At 39.3% G+C, this 10647-nt stretch overlaps 1 protein-coding gene across 1 annotated transcript; it reads right to left on the bottom strand.

The window, feature by feature from the left end:
- Nucleotides 1-2369: 2369 nt before the first annotated feature.
- Nucleotides 2370-9252, bottom strand: LOC309673776 (photoreceptor outer segment membrane glycoprotein 2; the record flags this gene model as incomplete). The annotated part of the gene is made up of 3 exons (XM_082485639.1): nt 2370-2636; nt 4102-4348; nt 8672-9252. 3 exons carry the CDS (start codon nt 9250-9252, stop codon nt 2370-2372), a joined length of 1095 nt encoding a protein of 364 aa, XP_082341765.1.
- Nucleotides 9253-10647: the final 1395 nt, after the last annotated feature.

The following is a 10647-nucleotide window of genomic DNA, read 5'->3' as shown; positions in this document are numbered from 1 at the left end:
GTTCAAGGTGAGGCCGCACCAACGCTGAATACGGTGGGATAGTTGCCACTTTTGACTGGTTATACTGTGCTTGATGCACCCCAGGATGTGGGTAGCCCTCTTGGCTGTCAGGGCACACTGCCGACTTACACTGAACCTGCCATTGACCAGCACTCCCAGCTATATTCATATCAAAGATTTTCTTAGTACTTTTATGGATAATTATATGAAAATGTTATCTCAATGCTCAGAAACAGCCAAAAGGGCAAGCAATGATAGGAATTCTTAGGGAAAGAAAAGGACAGAAGACCAATTTAGTTCATGATGTCTTCAGTTCTATTTAAAAATAATAAATGTAAGAGTGATGAAAATTGCCAAAAGTGTGAAACAACTTCCATAGAAGAAAAGATTAAATAGCAACCTCTTCAACTTGGAAAGACAGGACCAAGAAAGATTATAATAGAGGACTATTAAAATCAGGAATGACATGGAGGGTAATAAATAAGAAATGACCATCAGCTACATCTTAAAACAAAAATTAGGGGATACCTGATTAAGATGTCAGGGAGTCAGCAAGCAAAGATAAGCAGTTTTTCAAACAACGCAAAATTGAACTGTGAGAAATTAAAATCTGAAGCTCATTCTTGTAAGTGTTTTGGACATCAAGAACGTGAATGGGTTTAAAAAAATACTATGCGAATTAATAGAAAAAAATGTCCACTGATATTTATTAAAACACAGTAATACAAATACCCTCTTTGTCATACCAAGTCCCAAACTGCTGTTTCCTGGAAGTTAGAGGGCTTTGTCAGGGAAAGAACTTGTTTTTAATGGTCTTGCCTCTCATGTGCCTTTTGCAAAACATCTGCTACAGGCTGCTATTGCTGGGACACCCCATCTGTCCATTTTTATATTTAACATACTTAAGTAGAGGCCTAAAATTTTAAGCAGTGAAGCAATTGCTTTTGAAATTATGGTCATGTTTATAGCTTGCTTGAATTACAGTATAGATTTTTTTACATCACGGACTTTATTTACAATATATTATTATAGTATAATTCTTGCTTATTCTAGTGTTATGGAAAACAACATTGTTTAGACAGATAAAGGCATTCTTACCGTTACTTTTGCACAACTTCAAAAGCAGAAATACTTCTGCTTTGAATATCCCACAGGTATAACTTCTTTTACTTGACTATACCCAAAGAATGCACAAGCTGTCCAAAGTTATATTCAAACAATGTATTATTATTCACAACAGTAACAAGTAGAATATTTTGTATTTTACCCTCTATTCTGGATCAGTACGTTTTCCCTGCTTACTATTAATGCTGAATTACAGTTGTAGGGCACCCTGTAACTACAAATGTCTCGGGCGTAGAAGGCTTTTACTCTATGCATTGACGAAGTTCCTGGATGCTGTACCAGGAACATGATGGGAGATCCGCCAGCCTGCTTTTGCCTTCAGTGGTTCCAAATAATCCCGTATCTTTCAGGCCCTGGATCTATGTAAGTACTTTTGAAATTAGGAGCTTTTAAACTTCTAGAATCATCGGTGTTTGTTTTACGGAAAGTATCTGCTTGTTTTTAAACTTGTGCTTTCACGTGCTACTTGGAATTTTAAATATCCTGGCATGAGCTGTCAATTAGTTGTCTAGAGCAGAGAACTCCTTTCAGCAGTAGCCATTGACTTTCAGGGAGGTTTGGCAGCTGGCTTTCTCTGAACTATGGAGGGTGGAAAAATGAAGAGATACTGTGAAATACATAATATTAACTTTCGTTGCCTTCAACTTAATTTCACCTAGCTAGTAGGTTCTGTTAGAAGGGCTGGAACATGTGTATAGTTGGGCTAAAATTTCCCCTATCCTAACTTGGACTTACAGAGTTTTCACTTCACAGTTTTTGTCTTTTTTTTTTTTTTTTTTTTTTTTAAGAATCTTTTTATCTGGTGTGATAATTTCTTCTGTGATTTTCCTGCTGCTGGGATTTCTGTAGATATAATGACAGTAATGACAAACTTTGGTACGTAGTAGACCAATCTGTATATTAGTAGATGTAGACCCACCCTATCTGGAACATTTGCTTGTGCATGATGATTATTCTGATGTATTCAGACCATGACAGAAGTATGTAAGAAAGGGAGAGAAAGTGGGGAAAATTCCAAAAAATTGTTTTGTGCAGTGTTGAAAATCAGGGATTTCAGAAGAACAAGTAAAAATACACCGAGCCAAAGAAGTATCAGCATTTTTGGAGCTGTCACCAGTCTGTGGTTTGTTCAATTGTCTTATTAGTTTTCCCACCTTTTTTTTTTTTTTCCCCCACCAGTGAAAAATCTGGTGACTGTAATATGTCAAAGCTACTCTTGTGATGTCGTTTCTTTGAAGACTTGCCTAGCTAGCTGCTGGGATAGATCTTGTTGGAACGTTGGTTTTGCCACAGTTTGTGTTTTGAGTATCAATGTTGGGGTCATTCATGCCTGAGACAGTGGAGATCTGATTGGCTTTGCCGAGGTTCTTAATGATATTGATGTTGTATTTGGCAGTTTCCACAAAGCTGTTTTCTAGTAACCAACCATCTGATTCACCCTCCAAATCTCCTAACAGAAGGACATTCTTCATTGCTGTTTGTAGGTACCGGACACCAATAAGCACAGAGAGCTGTAAGAAACAGGTAATGGTTAAACAGAGTTTAAATTACAGCCTCAGTCTTACCCCTAAGTCAGCTTTCCGACTTGTGTATTTTACAGGCCTACTAATTAATATTGAGTAAAGCAGACAAATTCTTTATCTCAGCAATATAGCTAGCCACTCTCCCAATTAATTATATTTTTTTAGAAAGAAAAATACCAGGGAGAGTTTGATTGATTCTCTCTCTGTTATTCAGGTAGCATTCCCACTTGCATGTTATTAGCACGTAAATACCTAGAATTACTTGGGAACACTGCAGCCGCAGAGACTACAACTAATTGATGTAGGATGGATGATCAATTAATGGAACCATCAATCACTGGGGGAAAAAAAAATTAAATTATAGTCTGGTAATTTCTGTGGATTTTTTTTTTCCACTGACCTTGATTAAATTGGCATTTCCTCCAAGGAGTTTAATCATTCATATGCAAGATATATGTGTCCTACATGTCAATGCATTAAAATTAAGAAGGATGGCATATAGTAGAGGCTCAAGTATAAGTTTAGGAAAACACCCCACTGTTATAGTTGTGTTGGAATCGAGATCAGCGTGCCCAGCTTGCCAACATTTAAGGGAGCACAGAGACCTCACAGCTTTTTCATGTGCTGCCAAAAGCCTCTTGTTTCTGGCACCACCACCCCATCTAGCACTGCTTGAGGACGGTTGTGAACTATTTTAATTACAGTGCTAATATTTATGCAATACAGCAATAATCAGAAAACTAAAACTTATTAAAAAGGGAAGAAAAACATAGTTTAGCTGATGCCATTGGGGGGGTCCTTTACCTGTGGTTGACAACATCCAGGCAACTTTCTTTACAGATGCCAGCAGAAAGACTGCATCGTTGCAGGCGTTTATGGTTGCCTGTGATATGCTTATTTTGATGGCATAATAAGCAGTCTACTCTACATCTATAAAGGTATGCCGTGTTGGCAAGTACTGCCTACACTGTGAAGCTTTGTAACGTAAAAAGGAGGCTTTGAGTTATTAATACTTACGCTCGATTTTTACTATAATTAAAATCAATGTATTCAGCCAAAGGCCTGCTCACATTCTGGATATTCTTTGTTAAAACTGACTTAAAACATTCCACAGACCTCCTTACCTAATTTCCTTGCGGTTGTATCACTGCATGTCTCGCCCTGTATCTGATCCCCTAAACACTTCGGGGCAGGGAATATGCAATAGTCTATGGAGAAAGCTCTGTAAATATACAGAATTTCTAATAGTTCTCATCGTCAATGAGATTTGCTTTTGCTCTGGGGCTTTGAGAATGTTGTCTGTACTAAAGGAAGTCCTGCAACATTCTTGAAGTGCTTGTGGACTTTATTAGATACTGAGGCACTTCTTGCATGTTACACTGTAGTTGTTGCCCATCCTAGAGAGCGGGAAGTCCCTGATCAATCTGACCCAGACCGTTTTTATGAGACTTACCTCAAACAACCAAATAAGCAACGCCGCAATACCGATGGATCTCATAATAGCCGTGTAGTAATCCAGCAGGGCCTCTCTGCACCCCTTCACCCAGATATTGAGCTCCTCTGTCAGAAAATCGTAGTTGTAGTGAGCGCTGTTGTTTGTCAGCTGGTACTGGATACAGGGCCGTGGGGAGCTGGGGTTGCAGCAGCTGAAGGGTACTCCGTCCACCAAGAACTTTCCATCAACGTTGCTCTTTAGACGGCTGCAACAGGACAGAAAGTTTGGGCGTTACAAGTCGGGTATCGGCAGCAGACGGCGTCTGTGATTTCTATAAAAGGACACAATGCAAGTCTGCGGCGATGTAGGTCTCTCCAAAGTGACAAAAGGAAAATGGGAATATATGTCTAACTGGAAATATTGCTTACTGCAGGAAAACTAAATTTTTCATTTGTGGTATTTCTTAAGTGTGGTATCAGCACAGTATCTCATGTGGTTCTCAGTACTGTGCGTGCGAGACGTGGATTCAGTGTTCATGGAGATACTGCCTTTTTAGGTATCTGCACTGAAAATACTACAGACAATTTCTGAACTTGTTTATCTTGGTGGAACTCTAGTGGAAGTTATGGCCCCAGAAATTCTGTGTTTCACTACCTCTGGGTGGATTTTCTACACAAGCATTCCTTAAGAGGGAACCTAATATAAGAATGACTTTGCATGCCACAGGAACCACTGGAAATTGTCTGCTGGCATTTCATCATTGTACCCGTGTGCAATGGTTGGTTTGGCACGTATTTTTTGACACTAATTCACAAGGGAGCTTCTACTTCTTGTAACTGTACTTTTTGTAACTTTTGAAGCTGTTCATATTTATTGCTAAGAATTGTTCCTTTCCCTCCCCTGTAAGATCAGGACAAAAACAAGTGGGAAAAGAAAGATAAAGAAATAGGAGGGAGGAAAAAAAAATCATAGGATGGAAAGAGAATACAGTCTCAGGTTAATCAACATTTTCTGGAACAGTTAAATGAATCCTTGACACGCATTTTCCTTCTGTTACCTGCTCTTCAGCTAGTGTGTCCTTGTGAGGACTTCTGTTTCCAAGCAGGCTCTTCAGAGAAATAAATTTTCCAGAAATTGGAGAGTATCTAAGATGTTTAGAGATGCTCTCACGCTTTGGGGAAGTATCCTCTAAGCATGTATCTATTTTCATGCACACTGAAAGGCTTATTTCCTGAGATGGCCCCGCAGGTGAGAACCATGGCCTGTTTTAATGAAGCCAGTGCCCTCCAGCCTTTGTTAGGGAGCCAGAATACATGAAAGACAACTTTCTCTTAGCAAATGGTGAAAGCTGGATATCTAATAGTAGAAGTTTTAATATGTTCCAAAACTTACCCTCATTTATTAACATTTACAAATCATATTTTCCTGTTCCACTACAGATGATCTAAATTAAAGGGAAAGAAATCATCACAAGAAGCTCATCAGGTGAACAGAAGAAGCAGAAACTCTGCGGTCCAGTGTTGTTCTGGCATTCTGGGACTACATGTATCCTTCAAAATAAACATAAGCTGCTTGGAAGCTCAGTGTTTGTGGCTGTGCTGGGATGACAGAGTAATTGCCTTCATTTTATTGCTGTGGGCCTACTAAATACCACCTCCTCTTTTTTTTTTTTTTTTTTTTTTTTTTTTTTTTTTTTCTCTGGGGTGGTGGTGGTGTGTTCTGTTTAACATTCTGTCAAAAACATCTTCCTCAAAGATCCTTCCAAGTAAGTTGGGAAGCTCATCTGCCATTTCCCACCTAGGAGTGGGTTAGGCACGAATCCCTCTCCATTTTAAAGTCTAGCTCTTCACTTTGTGGCCATCGTATTCCTGATGACAGCAACAGAACCAAACCAATGCAAAAGAACCCAAACAATCCGCTGAAAAGAGAGTTAAGTGTGCAAGCAGCGTCATGGGCACAGGCAAAACCACTCACTGGGAGGGAAAGAAGGAAGGGAGCCAGAGAGGTATGAAATGGAAGGCTCAAATGCAGGAGGAGGGAAAAAAAACCTCACAGAGGGAAGAGAGGAAGGTCAGCACATTGTCAAGGGGAAGCTTTTACCTGAGCCAGCAAGATGCCCTGTATGTTTCAGTGACACGACCCATATAGCATCTAAAATGGTTAAAATACAGTCTCTTAAACTAGGTCTTAAGGTTTTCTTTTGATCCCAAGCATCAATTTAATATTTTTTTTTTCTTCCTGCCACATGTTCTAAAGAGGAATCTTCTTTCTGCTGCCAACAACAGCAGTTTCCAGACTTGGGTTATGTCCCCCTGCCGTTGTGTTGGCAAATTAAAGAATGATGTATCTTGGTACTGTTAGAAGGGGAGGCCCTGGTAACAGCGCTGAGGGAGTGACACATTCACTGCTATTTGTTGTTGCAAAGTTGTTGTGGTACTGTAAAGCAAAACTTGCTTTTGAGTCTATAAAAAGATGATTTTTACCCAACCAAAGCAATGATAGGATTGTACCGCTGTAACCTTCCTCATCCTCCTACTGTGCCCATTTATTCTCTCCATTTCTTGTCACGTTGTGGTGTTGGCAATGGAGATACAGAGGAGAGGGGAGGCAAGAGGATTATGAAGGAAGTTGAAAAGTTCAGTTTTGCGAAGGTTACGTGTGAGTTGACAGTATGTCAGTTCTCAACTGCTTTGCCTCTTAATCTACCAAGTACTAATTGACATACAGTACAAGATGAAACCAAGAAAAGTATTTGGTTCCTTCTCTGTCCTTTGAACATTACCAGCTGGAGTTTGCTTCCAATGATTTCATATCAAATATTTCACTACCAGATATTCAGAAATTGTAGTATAATTTGGTTATACAGCACCAACTTGGATTCTAGCAATCAATATGGAATTATTCAACTTATATACAGTAAAAGAAATTCTGCAGTGTAATTACTTTCCTCACACATATTTCACTGGCGTCTTCTGCCTACATGCGGCAAAAGTTAACTGGCAGTGTATTTTCAAAATAATGGCAGAGCACAGATGACCCTGCAGAAGAAAATGGAATTTAGCTAAGACCCGGGGTAAAACATTACTGTGTTTGCATGTCTCACAGAAATAAAAAGCAGTATATTTTACTTTTGTCCTCACACTAAGTGTCTACTCTTCAGTTCCTGTGGATCATCTTTATCATCGTGTCACTTTTCAGTGTAGAACCAGGATTTGAAAGACCTCTTGGGTCAGTCTGCTTTGTGTCACTGTTCCTTTCCAACTTCTCTCTTGAGAACCCGTGTTATAAAGCTTGCTTTATTCCCTAACTGCAGCTAACTGCCCTTACGCATGTTGGCACCCTCTTGTCCGTATTCTCCTAGGTCCTGTCCTCTGCGATATTTGCAGCTCTGTACGTATGCTTTCCTATAATGGCAGTTTCAAGTTGCAAATCCTGTGAAAATAAGATCTTTGGCTTCCCTTCACCTGGCTTTATTGTCACTTTTTTGAATTCAATAAAACAGAACACTTGACAAATGCCAGTCAAGTTTTTTGTGTTTGATTTCCCAGGTATATATAGTTACTTCGCTTTCATTACTGAAGACTTTTTTCTAGCTTTAGAAGAATTATTACATATTGAATTGTCTGCTTTTAAATTTTTTTTATTGTTACCTTTTCTGTTGTCTGTAAGAATTACCAGGTTCTTCTTTTTGAGCATATAACTTCACAATTGCTGCATCATGTGAAGCACCACCATCAACAACAAAATATTCAAGGGTTTTTCTCCTCCTTTTTTATGCAGTGTACATGGTGTTGGCAGTTTCTCACATGTGAACATAAAGATTTTAACCTGTTTTTGCAAAGTCTGATATCTTGAAGGAAAAAGATCTTTCAGTGTTTAGGATTGACTGTGCAATATATTGATAGTACAATCCTTTTTTCTTTTCATCATTGGCTCACTATAATTGAAATTTTGGGGTAGCTAATTCACACATTAAGAAAGGAATGATACCTCTTTGCTTAGCATCTTGAAAAAGTTAGCAAAAGGCAGCTTTGACAGTGCATGTAGTTAGCATATTTTGTGAGTAACATGGTCATTCTACAGTTTTTTTTATTGAGAAAATGGTCCAGCAGAAATTAGTATCTACCTGGCCTTGTGAGGAGTATGCTAGAACACAAGAATGATTAAACAGAAGGATGCTTTTTGGCTTAAGTACTTCAGTATTTTTGTTTTCAGAGGGAGAATATGGTCTAGACAAAGTGTTATTCCCACTATTATCCACTAACGGTTACTGCACTATTTAAACTACGAGAGTATTTGTGAACATGCCTATGACCAAAGAAATGCTATCTCTTCTTGAGTTAGAGTTCTTTAGAATGATCTTGGATAGGAGCCTTCTAGCCACAAGGTGCTGTTTTAATAAGGAGGAAAAACACTGCCAGAATTTTTGGCTGATGGCAGAGAACAAGCAGTTTTGCCATATTCTCTTTAATGTCAATGCATCTCAAGATCTTTTGACATGAGTATTACTTACTCTCTGTTCAACACAAACTCTTCTTGAATGAGGCTTTTTCCTAGAATTTTTTTGTTATGACTAGTAAATACTTACTCCAGAACTTCCTTGGAAGCCATATTCAGATAACGAGCAGATACCCATTGAATTTCAAACCAGTCTCTAAAGCCGTTGTTTCCACAGCATTGGAATCCAATTTGTAACATATCCACTGTTTTCTTTAAGAAACATCGTCCCGGTATGTCCGTGTCCTTATAGAATTTAATAGCATCCCTCAATCCCAGATAGAGAGACTCTTCCAGCTCGTTCCTCATGGTATAGCACATGAGAGCACCCACCAGGATGCAGAAAGTAAAACAGAAGGTACATACGATGTATGGGAGCATAACTAGTTTCCACCGAGAGAACTTGTTGGCATCTGAGCAGTCATAGCAGATTTTGCCACCCAGAAAGTTGATGATACATGCTATGACCCCTACAGAGATCAGCATGTTGGGGACAGAGTTGATGTCCCCTTTTGCCATCACTTCGTTGCGCTTCTTGATCTCTATTTTCAGAAAGAGGCCAAGGCTGAAGAGAATGATCCCGCTCACAACAGAAACCCAGTTGAGGATCCATAAAATCTGAGCCAATTTGTCCCTTTTAGTTTTGGTGAATTTTACTTTGAGGACAGCCATAGTCAGATCAGCGTTAGGAAAAGCAGCGTAGGTCAAGGAAAGCTCGTAAGCTGATTAGGAGCATGTAGCCAAGACATGCAGCAGAAATCTGAAGAAGACAGAGAGAGAGAGATTACTGTCTGTTTGACTGGGTATTTATAGAGACTACAGAAAACTTCCTGTACGGCCTCACACACTCGGAGTTCTGCCAAGGGTGTGCCCCAGTAAAATTTATTGCAGAAATTTCATATGATGCGAATGTCATCTCCAGGATGTTCAGCCTGGAGAAGAGAAGGCTCTGGGGAGATCTTATTGCGGCCTTCCCGTACTTAAAGGGGGCCTACAGGAGAGCTGAGGAAGGAGTTTTTACTAAGGCATCTAGTGATAGGACGGGGGAATGGCTTTAAACTGGAAGAGGGCGGGATTAGATTGAACATTAAGAAGAAGTTTTTCATTTTAGGGTGGTAAGGCACTGGAACAGGTTGTCCAGAGAGGTTGTGGAGGCCCCATCCCTGGATGTGTTCAAGGCCAGGCTGGATGTGGCCTTGGGCAACCTGGTCTAGTGGGAGGCATCCCTGCCCATGGCAGGGGGGTTGGAACTCTATGACCTTCAAGGTCCCTTCCAACCTAAACCATTCTATGATTCTATGAATCACTTAAACTCCAAAATTCTAAGGACTGACTAGAGCAATCAAAAACATATGAACAGTAGAACCAATGAGCTCTGGATTCCTATGGATTTTTGTCAAGAGCAGTTTTCTGTGCAGATTTTTTGATGTCTAGAAGCAAGCTGATCTGCTGTCTTTCCCTCCAGAAGACTCACTGTCCCTGTCCCTTCTACTAGTTGCCTGTAGTGCGTGTATTTTCTGGATGATTCTAGGAATTTATAATTCTTACTGTGTCATGGTCAGATTTCCGTTCAAAAGTTGAACAAGGAGGACAAACAAGCAGATACATACAGCATAATCACATAAGCCTTTTTTCCATATGGAAAAAAAATGAAAACAGTACCAGAAACACAGTATCCTATGGGTATTTTTAGTCATTTCATCGATTATGTGCAGTAAAACATGATTTTGCTAGCAAAAAGCAGTTTTATTCCTATACTTATACTACTAAGGTAAGATCAGTCTGGCAACAACTGCAGGGGGAACTGTGCTTATCCGCAGACACAAAATGTTCAACCAATAGTTAAACTATCGATGACCGTGTTGGTTTTCTAGAAAATATTATCAAAATTTTATTAACTTTTAAGTGCTATCATCTGAATATATTACTGGTGAATGATCCTCCACTGCATTTTTCCACTTGATCTGGCATAACAGCACTACCATTTTTCTGTGAAGTAACATATCACTCTACAAAAAAAAAAAAAAAAAAAAAGAAAAAAAAGGCAGAACATCTTCACACCTCAAG

Source organism: Vanellus vanellus (genome assembly GCF_965231255.1).
Source record: "Vanellus vanellus genome assembly, chromosome: 6".
Taxonomy (NCBI): Eukaryota; Metazoa; Chordata; class Aves; order Charadriiformes; family Charadriidae; genus Vanellus; species Vanellus vanellus.
This window is presented reverse-complemented; position numbering and strand designations above follow the sequence as displayed.